We start from the raw sequence: 21,872 nt of genomic DNA on the forward strand, positions 1-21,872 counted from the left end.
CGTGAGCTGGAGAAAATTGGCCATTTGTCTGTGAGGTAATAGGCTTTGGGATAATATGAAAATCTATCAAATGATTAAATTCAATGACATTAAATCACAATTCATGAAAGGAGAACACTGCACAGTTTAATTCTATTTAATTTTTGAGGGGGGAAAAAAAAAAGCCCTTTAAAAAAAAAAAAAATTTTTTTGTTTGAGTTTCTCTTAAGCTGATTTCTCTGTGCTCTTTCTTAAAAGTGCCTTTCTAGTTGCCACACAGTGATGTGATCATTATCTGTCACCTCGTCGCCTTGCTGCCTCAACACGCAGTAAAATACAAAAAAAAAAAAAAAAACCCCGCCCCCCGGGGGGGCGGGGGGAAAAAAAAAAAAAAAAAGGAAGACCAGAGGAGCTTGTGAAGTATGACTTCCTATCCCAAGACTCATTGCCTGCGATTCGTAGCGCTTGACAGTAATGATCTTATTACAGTACTCTGGACCTTGAAGAGATTTCATGAGGAGAGCGGGAGGACGAGGCTCCGTGTAATCAAGTGGCGCTGAATATTCCACGCGGTTTTGATCACACACTGATTGGGCACAGTTTTAGCCCATCTTCCAGTCAATTATGCATGGCCCCTCGTGCTCCTGTGATAGTCAGAAACATTGATGGCTGTTGTCTGGGGGGGCGGGGGGGTGTGTGGGGGTAGGGGCTGGCAGCCAGCCAGGGGTTTGAAGTGCAGTCATTCCGGGAGAAGTGCTTTTTAGTTGGAATTGATTACCTTTCTTTAGGTTTTTGCTTAATGGCAAAACTGTATTGGAGAGGGCTTCAGGTGAAAAATGGCCGTATTAGCCATTTAGAGTAGCTGAACTCCTAGTCAATTTTTAGCTTTCCCCTGTTTCCATCTAATTTATATTTAATGATGTACCGTTTGATAATATTTAAGATATTTCATTTCCAGTTGCTGCTGAGCACACATGTTGAGCTCATGTTAAATGACAGCAGATCAGCATTCAGGTTTTAGGACTTAATCCAGTTTCACCTCCAGGCTGCCAGAACATGTCTATTTTGGCACCTGTGCCAGGAAACATCGGGTTTGTCTGCGAGAGGCACGAGGCTGACGTTCCCAAGCAGAGCCAGGGCTGTTTTTAGCCCGTAATGAGGATAAATCCATGTGCTTTAAAAGAGGCAAAGGGTTGGTAGCTGGGTCCTTCATTTAGATTGTCGTGTCTCAGAGGCTGATTAGGCTGCTGTTTATTTCTCCCCTATAAAAGTCACATCTTCCTTCATCCAGACCCCTTCAAATGAAAATACAATCATTAAAGCCGTGCCTATCGAACTCCAGGCACCAGAGAAGGAAATACTTAATTGTAGGTGATGCTTCTTGTTCAGTGCCACCACTCTGGTTTCTCACATTTGAATATCCTGCAATTCCTAATTTTGCAGTCCTGCAGGCTCCCAGGCTTTCCTGAAGGTGTTTCTGCCACTAAATGCCTCCCTCATGGTACTGCCCCTCTTCTACTGCTTCCTCTTCATTTGGATTGTGGGTGTTTTTTTCCCTAAAACTGAGCCCAAATTGACCAGTCCCACCCCTAAAAAAGCAGCTTTAAGGTTTTTTTTTTTTAATTTTTTGTCTTCTTTAAGTCAGTTCTCACCTTCCACATAGGAGCCAGACCAGAATTCAGAGCAAAAAAATGTTATCCTGGTGGGTTTTTGCTCTTCGAAACAGAGCTGTTGGGTTTTCTTCCAATGAATTGGGGTTCAGCTATTGTCTGACATTCCAGATCCTAGTTTTGGGGAGGTGTTGTATCTATTTTGTAGTAACATTATACTACTTCCAGGCAGCCCACAAGAGCTACGAGGATCTTTTTTCGCTTTCCTTTGGAAGAGAAACTCCTGTGGGTCTGTGTGTGCTGAGCTGTGTGTGCTCATCCCTGTGCCGGCAGCCAGGGTTGCTGGGTGCTCCTCAACCTTTGCCCACCCTGAGAGGGAAAGGTTTGAGTCTGGAGCCTCTTGGTGCATCTTTGGGAGCTTTTGAATCAAGCCTTTGGTGCCCAAGTCATAATAAACCTGAAGGGCAGCTCTAACTTTTCCATATTGGTCTCCATCAGGGAGGAAAGGTGAAGTTTTAAAGGGGAGAAATTCTCCCTCATTGGTTCTGTTGACTTTCTTCGAGTGTGGACTCTGTTGTTTGAGCCTGCTGCCTGTGGGAATACGTGCTTTTCCCAAAGGATTCCTCACCTGAGGGCTGGGAAGGGGCAGTCATGGAACAGATTCCGTAGTAACACCCCTGTTTAAAGCTCTGTGTGTGCGGGGACATGGCGAGCTCCGTGAGGCTCTGTGAATCACAGCAGAGCTCCCACTGGAGTGGGATGCCGACATGTGGGAAACATCTGTGGGCTTTTTAAAAAACCAATGGTTTTTAGAGTCTGATTGTCACCTCTGGGGTCTGATTGTCTCCTGGGAGGCTGTAGGGTGCAGGATTCATCCGAGGAGAGGTGCTGTGGCCTTGCTTGGCCCCGCGTCCTCCTGGGGCCGTGCAGGCCGGCGCGGCATTGACGTGACTTTGGCTCCCGTCCCCGCTGCTCTCACTCCATCTCTGTAATGCAGGGAGGACGAGCTGCACTCTCTGGTGATGGATGACAAAGCGAGGCTGGAGTGTTTCTGCCTCTGCTTCATTTGACAAGGAATTGGCAGCTCCAAGACTGTTTCAGCTCCCTCTTATTTCTGCTTCCCCCGGCTCTTCCCTTTGGCACTTCGGTGGCTGCGTGCACAGTGTGCAGTGGTCCTGCAAGCTTTTTGAGGGAAAAATATCTTTTAAAAAAGAATATTTTACTATTTAAATTCCTCATTTGAAAATTGTTAGTGGTGGTGGCAGGTTTGTGACGATCATAAACACAGGGGCTTTGCAGCCAAGGCGATGCTTTTGTAGTGGCAAACAAAACACCAAAGGGATCCAGCCCTGTTTCCAGACAACTTGAAAGCTTTAACCGACATATTTATACATAAAAGTGCAGTTCATGGTTTACTTAACCTTAAAATTGGAAGCAATATTATTACTTTGGGCTCAGCATCAGCATTGTCACACACATAATCACTTTTTGGTTGGGTGGCCACCATTCAGAGCATGGCTTTGAATGGTCAGTCAGAAATCACTGCTTGCTTTTTTTTATTGTAAATAAACACAATTTTGTGGTGAGATCTGGTGTTTATCACACAGGAATGACCCAGCAATCTGAGCCTGCAAATGTGGATGTAGGGAAGGAAGTCTGGTAATACTTACCCAGTGACTAATGTACATTTTCATCCTAAAACTAAGCTCTCATCCATGGTAATAGTTCCCATTCGGAGATCTCTAAAATATCACCGAGGATTCCTGAAAAATTATTTTCAGAAAGTCCCCACTTGCCAGGCAACATACCTGAGTTTCACAGAATACTTAAGAGGCCTCGGTGTTTAATTAAATTACAACAAACCTAATTGTAATAAATCATAGATTAATATGTGCTTAATGTTTTTAATAATAAGGTAAAATGTAAGTTAACGCTCGCCAGATTACCTAAGACTCTGGTGTGAGGATCCATAGTGATTATAAGGAGAATGTGAAAATTGATTAATTTTTAGTGATTTGTCAACTGCAATCTTTATCTCCCAGTCTCTCTGTGTACAATTAGACTCCAGTTTGTCCAGGCAAACTCATTAATAATTAGGTCACCGCTGGTTATGGTTAAACTTTGGATCCCAGGTGTGAAGTGAGAAGCTGAGCTTTGGTCTGTTAGTTCCCCATGGAGGAATGGGATGTACTGGAATGATGGGGAGGTTTTCCTGTGTGGAAGAGGAAATTGGACTTTGACTCATGGTGTGATCTTAGATTTTCTTTTCTCTTTTCTTTTCTTTCCTTTTCTTTTTTCTTTTTTCTTTTTTCTTTTTTCTCTTTTCTTTTCTTTTCTTTTCTTTTTTCTTTTTTCTTTTTTCTTTTTTCTTTTCTGTTTTAATGACGGACTAACAGAGCAGGTTTACGTAAAATCCCAGAGTCACAGAACATCAGGATCTGCTTCTACAAAATTCCATATACACAAGGTTTTAAGTGCAGTGATGTCATTTTTTACCAACTAAGGAGGACAAAATAAGCCCAGAGCTGTTATGATATGAAAAAATAACTGTGGAGGAGGCTGGAAATAGGTCTTTGCTTTTCTCTTGAGCATATTGATGATTACCTGCTGCCTTTAGTAATAAAAATATCAATAGAGCTCATCATTCTTTCTTTGAGTTGTGGATATTATTGAAAAGCTATTCCCAGGGGAACAGCTGACAGCACTTAGGAAATACTTGTAAATAATCCATTAATAATGAACTCCTGAATCGTGAATAATCTATCCATAATGAACCTTGCTGCTTCCCCACGTGCCTCTTTTCTTTTTTTTTTTTTTTTTTTTTTTGGCCAGGAATATTTCTTTCAGTCTTTTTATTTCCTCCACAGCCTCTGAGTGGAGGAGATGTTCCTGTTACATATCATCAGGCCCCATAATTTGTCATAATGCTACTCAATGGCTCATCTAAAAAATGTGCAGGGACGCTGTCAGGGTTGTTAGGCACAAAGTTTAACCTGCAACACTTGTGAGAAAAAAAAAAGAAGAAAAGATTGACATAAACTGTCCCCCAGAGCCAGACTGAAACCCAAAATGGTTTTCTGAGCAGCAAAGGAGCCAGCACGTTGAATCTCTTTGAGTCTCTGCTTGTCAGAATTGTGCTGGGCTTTGGTCCTGCTTGGAGGAGGATGTTGAATATACAAGAAACATTCAGAGGATTCTTGTTCGTTCCAGTTATCCTTCTGGAGAGAAGTAGATCACGGAGACCCTGTGAAATACAAAGGGTTTTTGTCATTTCAAGGCAATGCCACATTCGTACATGTAGGAATTGTCACCTCCTAGCTCTTAGTCCCTACTGGGTGCTCATTTTTTTCTGGGTCTGTCCTAACACATCAACTCCAGTTTGATGGACTCTACAGTTTGATGGACAAATTCAAAATGAATTTTTTTTTTTTATCATCTCCTTTTTTTTCCCTCCTAAAAAGCTTTGTGGAAAGAGGTGATGGAGATTTTTATCTGCAAGTAAAAGGTACTGCCAGACACCTCCATAATGGTAATTTTAGTCAGAAGTCCAGCCACTTTTGCAAGGGGGTGGGAGGGATGGACTAGGCTGAAATGAGAACTGTGAGAATGCTGAGAGATGAAGTAGAAGAAATTCCCTCCAAGTGCCTGTTTCTATCCCAGCTGTACATCTCTGGGAACAGGTTCCTTGATTTCCCCTCCATTTTTTGGGTGAATCTGCTCCCCTGTGCTGCACCAATCAGTAAGGTGAGGTTCTCCTCTTTACCACTTACAGGAACCTGAGAGCATGACTCCATTACTCATCATTTCTTAGCACATTTTTTAGCTTATTCCCATTCCAAGCAGGAAAAGCTGACTGTATTTGGCACAGCATTTTTAAGGCGTTTGTATCCTCTCCGTGACATTACAGCTCACCTGAGGACAAAGTTCTGTTGCTCTGGGGGAGCCCAGGAGTGCAGTGTCTGGCTGGTAGCTCTGATTTTCTCACAAGCTTTTGATTGCACCTTGTTCTGCCTGTTTTTTCATGCTTAGTTTCTTTACCAAACCCGTTTGTTCTTGCCCACCAAGCAAGTCCAGGTACACCCATTAAAGGAGATAATCTGTACCAACCTTTTTTTTCATTTGATTGCACAGTGTTTTGGTGGTAGTTTTGTGTTGGTGTGTTGTGGGGGTTTTTTGCCATTTCTGTACCTGTGAGTTCGCTCCACGTGGAAAGGTCATATAATTTTGAAGGGATTTTGTAGCAGTGGGAATGTTGCAGAGAATTGGAAAAATCAAAAAAGGGTATTATGCTTGTAGCTGAAAAGAGGGAAGAGATCCTGAAGAATCTGTGTATTATTTACCATCATGTGGATCCAGTGTGAAATCCCAGGAAGGCTGATATGTGATATGGTTAGAAAGTGATTTCCATTGGCAAAGGAGCAGAGTTGTCCAAGTCTCTCACAGGAGATTGTCAGGGGATAAAAAGCTGAGCAATTTTTAATGCCACGTTATCACAAGTATCTTTCAAGAGCAAATACACTGAGTTAGACCTGAGACCACAAAAAGAAGTTGTGAGGGGGGATTTTTTTCCTTGCTTCCCGTGATATCAGTCATCTTCATACTCCATCTGCATTTCTCCTGCTACTGGGAGTGCAGCCTGTAGGATTTTTACCACTCCAAAGATCTTTTAGGCCTTCTGAAGAAAATTCTTCTTGCTGCTTCTGCTTTGTCAGGTCCTCCTATCCTCCTCTCCTCTGAATGTTCTCCTGTGTGCAAACTGAGCTCTTTCTGTGGCCAACCCAGAGATTCATCTGCTGGGGCTTTGTGTTCTCTATCCAGGTTTAGATCAGATATTGGGAAGAAATCCTTCCCTGGGAGGGTGGGCAGGCCCTGGCACAGGGTGCCCAGAGCAGCTGGGGCTGCCCCTGGATCCCTGGCAGTGTCCAAGGCCAGGCTGGACACTGGGGCTTGGAGCAACCTGGGCTAGTGGAAGGTGTCCCTGCCCATGGCAGGGGCTGGCATGATATTTACAGAAGTGAAAATGATTTTTTTGAATAAGAAAAATGGCAGATTTTGGGTGTAAAGCTGGAAGGTAACACAAGAGAATAATGCAGACTCGTGGAAGCTCAGCAGTCCGAGGGGTTTGCTGCTTTTAAAAGACTGGCTTGATAAAATGGGTTTGACTTCTGCAGGGAGCAGGATGCTGCTGGTACAACTAATGGGATAAAGCTGCTGTTGATGTGCTGCTTGTAAATTTAACACTCCGTTCATTTCTCAAGGGGGGGAAATCCTGGCTCATCCTGCCTCAGAAGCAGCCCTGTCCCTCTCTCCCAGCTGAGGGGAAGCTGGGATTTGCAGTGCACAGTGATATTACACTGCAGCATAGCAGTCTGACAGCTGTGGATGATGCTGCAGTTCAGCTTTGGCTATCAGGAAAAATCCATAAAGGGTCTGGAGCTTTCTGAAATCATTGATGCCTCACGGGTATTGGTGATTTCATCTCCACGCTGGAGGAGCGGGGCCGGTCTCCCAAGCTGCGCCTTCCCACTTTTATCAGGATACTCCTCTTCCTAGCCATGCTCTTCCTGCCCCCCACCACCACCAAAAAATAAAATCCATGGGGCAAATTGATTTGGGGCTCAGCCTTGATGAAATGCCAGCATTCAGCCCCTCACACCGCTGTGGCTGCGTTGTTAGCGGGGCCTGATTATTTGGATGCTCCGGCAGGAGCTGCCACATCCGAGTTGGAGGTGTGTGGAGATTAACTGGTGCCTGTCCAACCATTTGTCATACAAATAACAGTGCCAGTAGAGTGAAATACTATAAATCATTTTTTTCCAGGATTGAAACCTTTTATCAGTTGTGTCACTTCCATTATTCAATAAGCGATTAGTAGCAGGCGTTGTGGTTGAGCCAGTTAGTAGTTAACAACTGGGAGCTGTGGCTTGTAAGGGAGCCTGTGACACCAGCAGCTGATGCAAATTCAGGATTTAGTATTTATCTTCACAGGCCAGATGCAGTCGTTACTCAGGCTTTTGCTGGAAGGTGAAAGGCAGCACGACTTTGGTGCGAGTCTCTTAATTCATGGCTTGGTCCCTCAGCCACGTGGTGTTTGTGTGGGCCCTGCCTAAAACACACCACGTTCAAAATATGCAAGTAGCAAATCTCTTTTGCAAATCCCATCCTCGTTTTCCTGCCTTCATTCCAGAGCTAACCACAGCAGCTCCCCAGGGATTTCCAGCAACCGCAGCTTTTGGAAAAAAAAAGTCAAATTACAAAAGTTGAATTACTGGGATGACAACCTTCATGTAAGAGCAGCCACAACCCTGAGATGGTTGGATCTGTGCAAAGATCTGGCCACATGTTGGGTAATAGCAAATCACAAGCATCTTCAACTTAATGATTTTTACATTTTTCACTGGTACTGTGCAAATTAACATCAAATCTGAGGAGCCCCACCCAACACAGCCATAGGTGATAGCAGCTTCCTGCATGTGAAGCCCTTGGAAATGCAGTCTGTGGAGAGGAGACAAAATGTTGTATCTGAATTGGAAAGAATTTTTCTGTTCCCACTGGATGTCTTGGTACTTAATTTCTCCCAGGGAAGAGAGCTGGGATAAGAATCCCTCCCCAAAGAGATTGAGACCTGTGCAGTAACCACTGCTTGAGCAATGAGTTCGGGAAGATAAGTTGGCAAGTTTGTAAACTCCTTGTGAAAATTCCATGCTGCTTTGTCCCATTGCTGGCTTTGAGGTGGCTGTTTAATTGTGCAGGCCCTGAGGAGTTCTAGAATGCAAATTAATAGATTTATCCTAAAATGGTTTGGCTTGGAAGGGACCTTAAAGCCCATCCAGTGCCACCCCCTGCCATGGGCAGGGACACCTTCCACTGTCCCAGGCTGCTCCAAGCCCCAATGTCCAGCCTGGCCTTGGACACTTGCAGGGATCCAGGGGCAGCCCCAGCTTCTCTGGGCACCCTGAGCCAGGGCCTGCCCACCCTCCCAGGGAACAATTCCTTCCCAAAATCCCAGTTTCCGTCTGGCAGTTTCAAACCATTCCGTGTGTCCTGTGCTAGTTCCTGCTAGCACAGCTACGTGCAGGTGTTGTGGGTGCACTCCTGGGTGGGAACTTCTACCAAACTCAGAGTTCCAGTGAATCCTCCATGCTCAGGTTGTCCTTGTCCTGTAGGGCCCAACATCTGCAGGTCTGTGTTTTCCAGTTTAGCCAAGGGAAGGAACTGGCAGTCTCCTTCTCTGTCAGTGCAGGGTGATGCTGAAGCTCAGGCAAAAAGATGGTCATCAACGTCTTTTCCAGCCTAAATAATTTTGTGGTGACCTTCCTGTCTTAGCATGAGCATTCAGGTTTGTAGGGAAATAATCATCACAGGTGGCTGAGTACTTTGTAGGGAAAGGCCTTGACACAATAAATCTCTCCAACCAGAATTTTTCCAGTGAGGAATCCCTACTCTTAACATGGGAAGTTGCACCACAAGCAGAGCAATATGCAGCACTATTAACACCTGACACTGGCAGGTTGGCTCCTGCTTATTTTCACAAGTGATGAAAATTCACAAAGAATTCATGTTTATGTACATATGTGTATATTTATATATACACACATATGGGGTTTGTATGTTGTTGTGTGCCTCAGTTTTTATTTACCTAGTATGAACTTACCTTTTGCAGTAGGGTGGATGGTGTGGGTGAAATAGCTGAGCAAGATGGGAGATGATAAAGATGCCTTTTCCTGGTCTTAAAATCAAGAATCAAACACGGTTAGAAGGGAGAAAAGGCTTTTACCTCTGTATTTATTATAAGGATCCTTAGCTGCACCACGCCCAGGTGGAATGGACCAGAATGCGCCCCGCAATGCACACACACGATCGATCGAGTATAACATTATAGACCTTACTAATTAGCATATCTATCAAAGATTCCCCAATGAGAGGCTCAAGTGAGCCCCCTCCCCAAGGAACCTTCCCCTGGATGGTCCTATCTTAGTTTACAAAATGTGTTCTGGAGAGGACCTTGGTGTCTGGGGTTTCTAAGATGTTTAGTCTCCTAGCTTAACAAAGTAAGTCTAAGAACGTAGGCTAAAAACCACTAAGAATACAAAAAGCTATAAAAAGGTATATAAAAGGGGTATGAAAGCAAAGGCAAAAAATCATCATGGCATCAATAACATTAATTCTGATTTCTGTTTGGCAGTTTACATTTCAGAGTAAGCCAAAGCTGGAATATCAAAGTGACACTGATGCCTAACCTGGGCATTGGGAAAATGAAAATCTTCATCATCTGTATCTACAAGAAATCTCAAGGACATGGGAGCTTTAAGAATTACATAAATATTGATGCTCCCTGTGTCCTGGCTCGGTCTTGTTTCCTGTAAGATACCTTGGCAGAAACTCCCCCCAAATTCTCCTTCCTCTTCAGCCGCCCCACGCGATGCTTTTTTGCTGATCTCCTCCCCAAATGCAAGGAGTGGGGTTTAGTGGAGGTGCATTTTATGTTCTGTAATTGTTCTTGCAGGGAGGTTGGACAGGATGACCTCCAAAAGGCCCCTTCCAACCCGAGCTATTCCGTGACAACGGCAGCTTTGCCAGGAAGGTGGTTTTGATGTCCCATCAAGCAGGGTTTGTTGTCACAGGTGCCACTCCCACCAGGTGTAGTGTCCCTGGGTGTCCCCTTTGATCCTGGAGTCACCTTTGGCTGCAAGGTGCAGGGCTGGCAGGGGCAGCTCCCTCGCCGTGTCTGGTTTCCAGTGCTACCCCAGGTGCTGGTGTCACCTGAGCTCCCGTGATCCTGATGACAAGCACGAGACTGATCCCAGCATCAAGATAATTGGATAGAAATGTGAATATCTTTGAAATTGCAGAGGGTCCAATGTCTTGGATCAGATGGAACAGGCTGCCCAGGGAAGTGGTGGAGTCACCATCCCTGGAAGTGTTCAAGAAAGGAGTGTTTGTGGCACTTTGCTGTAGAGGCTTTGTGGCATTTGGTCAAATGTTGGACTTGATAATCTTGGGAGGTCTTTTCCAACCTTAATGGTTCTGTGATTCTGTGAAATCTAATTGTGTAGCCAAAAAAAAACGGAATAAAAGGAATTCAGTACAACAGGAGAAGCATAATAGAAGTTCATATTTAGGGTTTGAGGCTCAGATGCAATGACACAAACTGCTCTGTTATAAACCAAAAATCAGCCAAGGTGTGCTGTACGCTCCTGGGGAGCTCTGGTAATTAATGCCTGATGATTCCAGGTTATTCCTGTCCTATTTCTGGTTGTAAAAGACATGAGAAAAGCCTTGGAATGGAGGTGGATGCTCTGCTTGCTCACTGCTTCACTCACCTGCAGTAAATGAATAAAGGTTTATTTTAACAGAAATATTAAAAGGCATTTAAAACAAATATGTAATTTTCAATGAGCACATTTTGGGGGAGGTGTTTCACATTTGGATTCCTAGAGTGGGGCAGCTGGGGTTTACAGAAAACTGTCATGAAGCATTAAAAGTGAACAAAATCAATGATGGTCTTGACAAATCCCATTTTGTTTGGGAAATATTTTCGTTTCCTCTGCAGGAAAACCTCTTATGGTTATTTTGTGGGGTTTTTTTAGTCCAGATGTGGTACAAAAAGAGCGGTGGCACAGTGGCAAACTGATTCCCTTAGTTCCATAATAGCTCAGATGGCCTGCTGAAGTCAACCAAAATTGGAGGAACTAACCTTAGGAATGGGTGGATGGAATGCTCCTGGCCAAGGGCTTGTTTTGCAGAGCTGGAGCTGGGGGTCTGCTGATCACAGCCGAGCCATTCCAGCCCCGTTAGATAGCAGGAGTCAGAGTCATTAAATAATTATACCTTTGATTAGCTGCTTTAACTGTTCGTTGCCTTTGAAATATGATAGTATAATTTAAAGCTTTTATTAAAAGACAATTTTTCTAGGTGGTTGAAAAGGATTTTGTGTGTGTGTGTGTGTGTAGAAAAGAGCCATAATTTTCTGCTTCAGATAATGAAAAACTGAGAAAAATGTTTCCAATTACCATTTCCTTTTTGTCGATTGGAATCTTGTACGTTTATCGCGTATTGGAAAGGCACTGAAATCGTTTAGTGGGTCCTTTCCCTGCTGCAGAAGTTCTGAGGGAGAAATATTGCAAGGGGGAAAGAAAAAAAAAAAAAGAACTAAAAACATTTTTAGCAATGTTTAATTAAAGTAACTTTTTTCCCCTGTCACGAGCAGAAGTATGAATGTGTTTTCATTTTTTCTCCCCTTCATCTGAAACGTTCAAAGCTGAAGAGAAGCCAAACGTAATTAACTATTAATATGATTTGACGTATTACTTTCAGAGTGTTTTGTGGGTTTAAAAGAGAGCATGGGAAAGGATTTCAGTGGCAGAGGAAAGGATTTTTGGTTGGGTTTGTTCTTTGTGCCAGAAATACAGTTTTAGTTGTGTTTGGGGAAATTTCTGTAACTCAGCACTTTTATTTAAATTTCCTTTACATCAGCTTGTTTTTTTCTGAGTGTTCTGCAGTCCAAAAAGGGCATACTAAGGACTGTTTCCACATGAAATATCTTCTGTCTCCCATTTTTTTGGGATATGGATGTCCTGATAATCCCTCCTGCTCCAAACAGAACTGTTTGGAAACTTCAGAATCGCATTCAGGTGTTTAAAGATGGTTCATTGTGTGGTTTAATAAATAGAAAAGTAGTGGACATATTTATCATCCTTTCCTACGGCAGGGGTTGGAACCAGAAGGTCTTTAAGGTCCCTTCCAACCCAAACCATTTTATGAGTCTGTGTTTTGTAAAGATCCATGCACTTTGTGGTATTTTTTATTTTAAAATTTAGTGTTGGACAGATCTTGAAATGCAATGTGTCCGGTTCATTTTACTTAGATAGATACAGATATAGATATTTTAGATATTCCTGGGGTTTGGTTTTTGGGTTTTTTAACCCTTTTGGAGGATTTTTTGTCGTTGCTGCTTTCACACAGGGGTAAGACAACGTAAGGCCCCTTCACAGTGGCAGAGACAAATTTGCATGATCTGAGAATCTCCCGAGGTGCATCTTAATGAAATCTTTTCAATCTTCTGACCGAAGAGTGGGGTCTTGTTGGACAAGCTGCTGACCAGGAAAAAAGAAAACTTCCCCAGCCTGACCCCGATGTAACCACACGTGCTGCAGGAAAATTCAAGGCAGAGCAGGCGGAGGGTTGAAGTTTATCCTTAAATACTCAGCTTTGCCTTCCTTCCACATCTCATCAATGGTTTTCCTGGGTAGATGTCCCAGGTATTACCTGGAAAAGCTCCACTGTGCTGTGGGAGGAGGTTTTTCCTCAGCAGCTCCTCAGTGTTTAATTGCTGCACACCCAGAACAGAGCGGCGTTGCTGGGGTGCCCGGCCGCTGTTATTTATGTCACACGGGCGCTGGGAAGATGTTCTGGGAAGCACATGACACGCCAGCCCCAGCCCCCTTCCCCCAGCCTTGGTGCAGAGATCCTATTATTTCTGATAATTGATGCTGAGGGCTGTGGCGTGCCTCATTTAATCAGCGCTGCTCAGCACACTCCAGGGATGTAATTCATGCACACTTCCACCTCCAACATGGCTGGCGAGGCTCGGACACACAACCGAGCGGCCACAGCATTTTTTAATCAGCTGTCTGAGCACTGTTTGTCTAATCAGCAAAGAACTCTGTCACAGCCAGACCAGAGGTGGCGTTAGCACATCTGGAATTCCTCGGTGCAGCGCTGGAGGGAGGTTTTCAGGGTGAGACTGTGGATGTGGACACTCTCCCAGGAATAAAAGCGTATTTCCGTTTATCACAACGTGAAAAGAACTGAATTGGAGCAGGTTGGAAAGGGTTAATGTGGTGGTTTGTTGAGCATAATATCCTGAGCATCCTTAGAGACCTTCCCAGGTACCAAACAGAGGTGTCCTCAGATCACACGTGGGTTTAAATCCTTTCCACAAACACCTCCTGCTTTTGGAAATGCTGGTACGTGATCATAGTGGTGGTGAACATATTTACTACAGAGCCTGACTAATCAGAACTAGGCAGGACAAGCAGATTCATTAAGAGAGAATAAATAGCAGCCCTGTTAAAGAAAGCAAACACAGAAATTCTGTCTGCGAGGGGCTGGTCACAGCTGTAAAGTTATTGCCTGAGCAAATACAAAGAGAGGTGGTAATTGGGAGTGATTAAGTTTAATTGATTCCCAGTTCCTCCAGATCTTAACAAAGGGCTGTCCTGGAGCCTTGCTTCCTCCTTGCTATACCAGCATACCTCTTCTCTCTCTGAGATGTGCAGGTGTGAAAGCTTATTTTACACAAATGGGGATAGCTCAGCTGCCAGGGAGCCCTCAAAAGCACCAGCAAAGGGATGGTCTGTGTCCCCAGGTGCAGCTGCATGTCCTGCCAGGGCTGCAGCTGCTGCCAGCGCTCCCTTGTCGGGGACACAGACCCGACATGTCATCGTGGACACCAAAAAGCTGCAGATCAGGACCTTGGAAGACGAAATCAGGGAGTGGAATTGCCTCTGGAAAAGCACAGTGAGCCCAGTCAGGGCTTACCAAGTCACAGGAAAGACCTTCGTTCTTGACTCCCAGGCTCTGTACTCTGCAGCAGCTGCTCTGCAGCATTTCTTCACCTCACCAGTGTCCTGTCCTGATTGATTTGCGCAGTTGAAGGTTCTTCACAGGAGAAAAACCGCAGCAGTAAACACTTCTGAGCCTTGCAGATTTTGATGGCCTGTTTCAGGTTAGATGGCAGGGAAAATTTCTCCACTGAAGAGGTGGTCAGGCATCAGAACAGGCTGCCCAAGGCAGTGCTGGAGTCACCATCCCTGGAGCTGTTGGAAATCCAAGTAAATGTGGCACTTTCTGGTGTGGCTTAGTGGCCCTGGTGGTATTTTTTCAGGTGTTGGGCTTGATCTTGGTGGGGCAGCCACAACTTCCCTGGATCCTCAATATATCCAGGACCAATCCTGTTTGCCCCTTCAGTAAAAGTTAAATTACATACTGGGAAACAGTTAACTTCATTCCAGATGTTTGAGGTTTGTCTTATTTTTTTTCCTGGAATCCTTAGTTGGAGACACCTCTTGGTGGCATTTTTGGAAGAAAAAACACTTGCAGAAATTGCTTCAAAATCAATCCGCCTTAAAGATCTTTGTTATTAGGGAGTTTTGCTGTTAGATAATGAAATATTTCTTACAGCATTTTATTGGGAACCAGTTGGGGTTGGTTTGATTAAGTGTATATATGATATGAAAAATAGATTAGATAATAGAGATATGGAGATATGGGTATAGCGATATAGATATAGATATCTCTGGAGCTGGTAACAAGAGCTTTTGTTGAGTTAACTTTGGGACCAGCAAGTGAAGCCAGCCCAGACAAACTGAATATCCTGGGAAATTAGTCAAAGACAAAGCAGGCAAATGATGACCTGCAGTGCCTGTTCCAGCCTGGTTGTAGGTAACAGCAGTGTGTAACTCCAGAGGCAGGCAGGGTGAGATGGCTCTGCTGGGCCCTGGCACATCAATCACCCTGCCAAGGCTTTGCTTGGCAGTGTCCAGACCCTTATTGAATCCTCAAAGGCAGGAGAGCACCTGGAGGAAGCTGGTGGGAGCCTAATGGATGCCAAAGGACACACGTGGATGTATCAGGACCTCGGCATCTCTGTGGAAAAAGTCCATTTGTTTAAAGGGAAGGGAGAGGCCTGACAGTTAACACATTAAAATGGATTATTTCATCAATAGGTTAATAGAAAAGCAGGCTGCAGGTTCACTCCTGCTCGCACAAACGTGCCATTAGGGTGTGAAAAATGAGAAAGGCACTGGGAAAGGGTCTCTGTGCACTGGAGACCATCTTCCCTTGCAGAGGGGTGCCAAACCTCGAGTTTGCCTATTTATATGTAAATGTTTCAGAGGAAAAACAAGTTTTCTGCCAGGCAATTGTGCCTCTCTAGTGCAGAGACTTCTTAACCAGGTCTTGAAATGAAAGGGTTTTTTTCAGCTTGAAGGATGCACCCAATGAAAATACTTCTAGATTTGATGATGTCACTCAGAATCCAGTCCTCCTTTTCAGCATGGAGCATTAAAGCCTGCAGATGGCTTTATTAAAATCATACCTAGCTTAACAGTCGGGGGGGGTTCAGGCAGGGCTCTTCCAGCTTTAATTCTTCGGCTGAAAATGGAGCTTTTTGTTAAAGCCTGCAGTGACTTCACGTCACTGTTCCTTTTGGCTGGAAGCAGCTGTTTGGTGTGAGTTCTGTGGGGCACTACAGAAGTTCCCTCATAAATATTGAAAGAAATCTTTGAAATTATTGTGTCCCGGTGCTGGCTGTGTTGTGGGGTGTTGATGTCGTCCTGAAGAGTGAGGGACGAGCTGTGATGGGAGGGAGAAGGCTCTGAGGTCCCTTAGAGGACTTCTAAGATTGACTCCAACTATCAACTCAGCACCACCACGTTCACCACTGAACCTTGTCCCACATCCACGTGCCATTTCCACGCTCCCAGACATGGTAATTTCCCCGGTTCCCTGTTGCTCCAGTCGCTGTCAGGTGTCCTGGTGTACTCGGATGTTTTATCAGCTGACAAAACCCAGCCTAAACAAAGTGTTTGAAAGATTCTAAAGAAGGTGAAGATGTGCTCTCCCCTAATGAGCCCGGGAACAGAGTGCTTTTGAGCCATATTTTCTGCTAATTGTGAAGCAGCACCTCAGAGGATCTCAAAGTTTGGGTCAGTTCTAACGAAATGAGGGTGTTGCTATTCTGTGTAAAGAACTGACTTTTTTTTTCCCCCCCTTTCCAATAAACACTTTGATTTTGCAGTGGCGGGGGTTGGAATTTTGGAGCAGCCTGGTCTGGTGGAAGGTGTCCTTGCCCATGGCAGGGGGTGGAGTAAGATGGGCTTTAAGGTCCCTTCCAACCCAAACCATTCTGGGATTTTACAATTCTACTTCCTCTGAGCTCAGTGCTACAAAGAACATCTGTTGGTACGAGGATTTAAGGTCGTTACATCATCACCTCAGTTTCTAAAGGTGGTGATGTAAAAAGGAAGTTTAAGGGTGAACTCCAGGCACCAAGTGTTCCCTGCAGGCTTCTGGAGGAAAAGGAGCTCTTGTCTGGCTGTGTTTTGTCATGAATTAAATCGCGTTTTACAGTAGCTGTTTCATCCAGTCCTGTACCTTTTGCACAAATACTTCCTGCCTTTTTTTTTTTATTATTATTATTATATATGTATATTTTTTTTTTTACTTCTGCTGGTCTGTTTTCGTCTGTTCCAATAGCAGATCCATTTAATCTTGTCAAACCGTGTCATGTTGTGGTGACTGAAGGAAAAAAACCTCTGAACACGAGGTTTTCCACATCGGCCGTGGATTGCAGGGGCTCAGTGGTCCTGTGTGCATTTTCTGTGTGTAGCTCTTCACGTGTGAACAGGCTCGTGCTTGTATTTTACTTCACGTGCTTTTTGATGTTTCTTTTCTCCCCTTTTTCATTGAAAAAACAAAAAAACCAACAACCAATTTTTTTTTTCTTCCTCCCCTTTTCTTTTTTCTTTATTTTTATTCTCTTTTTTTTTTTTTTCTCTTCCCCTCCTGCTCTCTGGACGCAGCCAAACGCAAAGCTTGGAAACTAAACCGTGTTGGTAGCCTGCGAAATATTTACAGCAGCAGCAGCACCAACACCGAAGGTAACAAACCCACCCGTCCCAGATGAACACCTCCTCTCTCTCTCCCCCCCCTTTTTTTAACCCACTTCTCCAAAATTTCGCCCTCCTCGCCTCTCTCCCTTTCCCCCTGGAAATGAGATTTGCCCCAAGCATGCGTGTTTGTTTCCACCCCGTGTTTGCAGAGTCATTCCACTTGGTCTTTTCATCTTTCTGTTTGTGCCTTTTATTTTGCCATTCATGTTCCTTTCAGCTTACTTAAATTTTGACCTTTCCCTCTAGTCGTGGAGTGGTGATGTTTAAATTACTTCAGGAACCCATTTTCTCCTTTTATTTATTTTTTTTTTTTTAAGAGATACATATATATTTTCCCTTTCTCCATGTGGGCACTCAATGTAATATTTCCCAAGTTATTACGGTTTTTAAAAGTGTTAGTATCAGGTGTAATGATCTGTAGCCAAATACAATAGTGTGCCGTGACATTTAAGTAACAATCTTAATTTGTTTTGTGCAAGCCTTCTCCATAATGCTCTTTGCAGCTCTAATCCAGAGGCGAGACAGTGCCGGGTCATTTGCATGTGCTACTCTTGCTTGTAAATTCTGGATATTGTTGTATTTCTAAAGGTCACCTGGTGCCAAAGTTCACAAATTGACTTACATTGCCTTTTCCCCCCCCCCCCACCCACCCAAGACAGCCGTCATGCCTTTTGTATAACAGCACATGGAATTTTATGTATTTATTTCCCCCCCCCCACCTCCCCTTTCCACCTTCATTTGAACAACACAATTATAAACTTTTTCTGTTGTTGTTTTTTAATATATATATATATATTTTTATTATTATTACTACAAATGTCAAAGGTCAGAATGACTCCGAAACCAAGCAAGGAGGAGGATGGGGGTGGGAAAAAAAACCTCCACCACCTCCAGCAGCACGGAAGAGGGATGGTGTAAGGAATAGGGAATGCAAAATAGGTCACAACTCAGTAATCTCGCTACGAGGGAGGGGGATTTTTTTTTTTTCTCTTCACTTAAGTGCGAACCAAATGGGTCAAGTAATCGCGAGCGCATGCCCTAACACTAATTGACTTATTTTGGAATGATTATAACTGTAATATTTTTCTTAATGTCACTGTTTTCTGGGCTGTTGATTTTAGTGATTGCCAAGCAGTGGCATTAAATCTCTTGTAAATTTTAAATTGCATGCTATTTCTGTAAACAAGTCCCTCTGTTCACATCCTGATCATTAACCTTTGGTGATTTATATCACCGTCCTTTTTTTTGCACAATTACAGCCCAGGCTGCTGGCGGGGGCCTGGCTCTCCCTGCCAAACAAAGTGTGCACAGGAAACAAAAGTGGGGGTTTATTCCAGCTTGTTAATGCAGCTTTTTTTTTTTTTTTTGGAAGTGTAATTTTATTTCATTTCTCAGCCTCGGTGTAAAATTAATGCCTTTCAGAGCTGTTAAACCGGCTGGTTTGATCCTTTTGTTGTCTTTTCAAATATGAAGCGCAAAATACAAAATGACAGAGAGTGACTGTGAGATATTCATAAGTTTTGGGGTTGTCTTTTTCCCACAAAGACACTTTAGTAACTTTTTAATTTTCTATTTGCTGTTTATGCCTCCCAGCCCAATTTTTCCTCTGGTCAGGTATGTTTGTTGGTACAGGTTTAGTGCTCGAGAAGCTTGGGATTTTATACCTACCTGTTAACAAATTGCAGCAGGGGAGCAAATATATGGAATTCCCTTGTGTTTCACAGATCAACATTTTTTCAGGGCATGTCAAATTTGAGGAATCTTTGATCTTTCTGCTCAAACTAAGTACTGAGGGCACCTTGGTATGGGAACACAGTTCTGCTGGCCGTGGCCCAAAAAGTTTTGAGACACAGCATCAAGATGAAATTCTAAAATTGGGCAAATATATCATTTTTTGGATGTTTTATCCCCCCCCCCCCCCCCATGGGAAAGGTGGAAGGTTCAATGCTCTCCATAGCTTTGAGCTGGTACCTTTGTGAGCCTTTGTGTGAGAGCTGCAGTGGTGAGGCACCCAAATGGGGAGTTAATGAGCATTGTAAGTATTAAAAACCACATGTTTAGATAATTATGCCTTCAAAAAAAGAACGATGATGGGAAATGACGGTCCAGAATAACAAATGTGCTTTGGTCCTTGGCACGCGCTTGCTCGGTTGCGCTTACACCTCTTTACACACCACAAACATTTCCATCAGGTTCAGCCCCGCCTTGAAAAGCTCTCCAGTCATTTTTAACGCCCTCCCGTTGGTTTTAGGTGTTCTGTGCCTGCTCCCAGGCGGGCAGAGCTCAGCTGGAGCTGCAGGAAGGTGCAGCCAAGGTGCTGCAGTTGTGCTGTGGGTGGGTGATGGTCCCCAGGGTGGGGGGGACTCTGTGCTTGAGTGTCCCCATCAGAGGGGCTGCTCTGTCCTGGCTGTTTGACAGCAAAAATAATGTTATGGGTGGGATTTTCACCAGGCGTGGGATCCCAGCTGAAGGACTCAGCCTTCTGAGGGTGTTACAGAATCATTGAGGTTGGAAAAACTCTCCCAGGCCATCGAGTCCAAGCTGTGACCGATGCCCACCTTGTCACACAGCCCAGAGCACTGAGTGCCACCTCCAGGCCTTCCTGGGACACCTCCAGGGATGGGGACTCCACTCCAATGCCTGAGCACCCTTTCCATGGAGAAATTCCTCCTGCTGTCCACCCTGAGCCTCCCCTGGGACAGCTTGAGGCCGTTTCCTTTTGTCCTGTCCCTGTTCCCTGGGAGCAGAGCCCGACCCCCACGTTGCCACAAAATTGCAGAGTTGTCTCCTCCATCAGTTCTGTCTCATTACAAGAAACCTTGCTTTGATTCATTTTAGAGTTTGCCTAAACTCTTTCATTTTCAGATTTTGGGGGTTTTCCACAGGGAGCCACTGACAAATGAGGAAGTCCCACGTGCTCCCCCTATTGCAGGCAGCCAGGCTTTAAGCCATCCTTTGGTTCTTTAGGGGGAAAAATATGTAGTAGCAGTGAGATATGCTTAAAACAAACCCCACTCTGGTTTTAAGAGTCACTTGTACCTGTTATCATAGCAGTTATTAAAACACACACTTCTTTCTCCTATACCAGCAGATTTAAGGCCTGGTCGGATGGGGCTTGGAGCAGCCTGGGATAGTGGAAGGTATCCCATGGCAGGGGGTGGGACTGGATGATCTTTAAGATCCCTTCCAACCCAAACCATTCTGTGATTCTATGATTTTGCAGCACAGCAGGATTATATTTAAGGAATTAAATGTCTGTGTTCTTCATGCTTAAAGATACTAAATCCTGATTTTTTTTCCCCTCCTCATGGTTACATGTGAGATTTTAAACAGTGCTGGGCTGGATTTGCTGGGCACTGAGGGAAAACTTTTTGATTTGGATACTCAAGAAGCCTCAAGCTACCTCTGGTTTCAAGGTGATGCTGTTGCTGCCGTGGTGCTGTGCCCGTGCAGGAAGTTACACCCTGTCTGTCTAAACTGAATTTTTAAAAAATTTTTTAACTTGTGTTGTCTCGGCACCCAAATAAAACATCAAGTCCATGTGGCAGAGGGGTTCAGTGCCTTCAGCTTTCTACCACCACTCAGATAAATGGGATATAAAACTCTTCCAGTGGAACACAGCCTTTACCAAGAGCTGTGGGCAAGTGATAGCAGAGCTCCGTTGTCCTGATAGGGTTGATTTTCAGAACTAATTAGATTTAGACACTGGGTTTGGAAAGGGGAGAGAAGTATTAGCATAGCCATGCCCAGTGGGACGTGGCACAAATATTTCCTTAATTGAGGCTGCTAATAAACATCCTCATCTGCCGAGTGACGGGGGTGGTTCACACCGAGCGGCGAAAGGTGACGAGACCTAACGTTGCGTGGGACGTAAATAACACGTTGCAAACAAATGGTGTGTTGTCAACATCTCCTGTCGCTTCCCAGGGCACCCCAGCAGCTCTCCCTTCTCCTCCTTTGGAAAGGATGAAGGGTTATGGTGCTTGAGCAGAAGAGATTTTCAGGAGAGGGAGGAGGAGGCGATGGAAAAGGAGCTTAAATAGGGCTCGGTGTTACTTGAGGCAGGCTTGGCTGGGATTCAGGCTGTAACCTCAGCTCTTGAAGGTGCTTCAGGAGTGTTTGAAACGTGCCCTCAAGGGTGTTTTTGGTACTGCACTTGACTTCTTGTTCCTGGGAAGTGTTTCCTGTGTGAGTGGCACCACCCACCAGGTGTGCATGATGAGTTACTGTTAATTAGCGGCAGCACCAGCATCCTCTGCTATCAGACAAATACAAATGCACAGCCTGGTTGTCTTGGGAGCCAGAAGATCCAGTCTTATTCCTGGTTCTGGTAAAATATTCATGAATGCCTGTGAGAAATGCCTTAATATTTATTTGTTTAAAAGCCATCTTTTAGGATGGGTGGGATTCCTGCATGGCAGGAAGGAGCCCTTGCCTCCCACTGACTTTCCGTGCTGAAAAGTTGGACCAGGTGATCCTCGAGGTCCCTTCCAACCTGATCTTTTAGGATTTTGTGACTTTGAACTGTGCCCATCACTGGTGCAAGGTGTCCCTGGTTATTTATGCAGTTCTTAATATTGGGAATAAAATAGGTGAGGAGCGGAAA

General features: G+C 44.4%; 1 protein-coding gene across 17 annotated transcripts in view; it reads left to right on the top strand.

Moving 5' to 3' along the window:
- Nucleotides 1-21,872, top strand: part of AGAP1 (ArfGAP with GTPase domain, ankyrin repeat and PH domain 1) — a 313,696-nt gene that overhangs the window by 240,059 nt on the left and 51,765 nt on the right. For 11 of the 17 annotated variants that reach the window (XM_042035324.1, XM_042035325.1, XM_042035326.1 and 8 more), the window contains one exon: nt 17,177-17,254. The exons of the other annotated variants lie outside the window; for them this stretch is intronic. In XM_042035324.1, coding sequence (XP_041891258.1) covers nt 17,177-17,254 — 78 coding nt within the window. The remainder of the gene's footprint in view (nt 1-17,176; nt 17,255-21,872) is intronic. 17 annotated transcript variants of the gene reach the window in all.

The sequence above is a fragment of the Corvus kubaryi genome, unplaced genomic scaffold (genome assembly GCF_017639235.1).
Source record: "Corvus kubaryi isolate FWS band 111438036 unplaced genomic scaffold, C.kubaryi_AGA036_p1.0 37383, whole genome shotgun sequence".
NCBI lineage: Eukaryota > Metazoa > Chordata > Aves > Passeriformes > Corvidae > Corvus > Corvus kubaryi.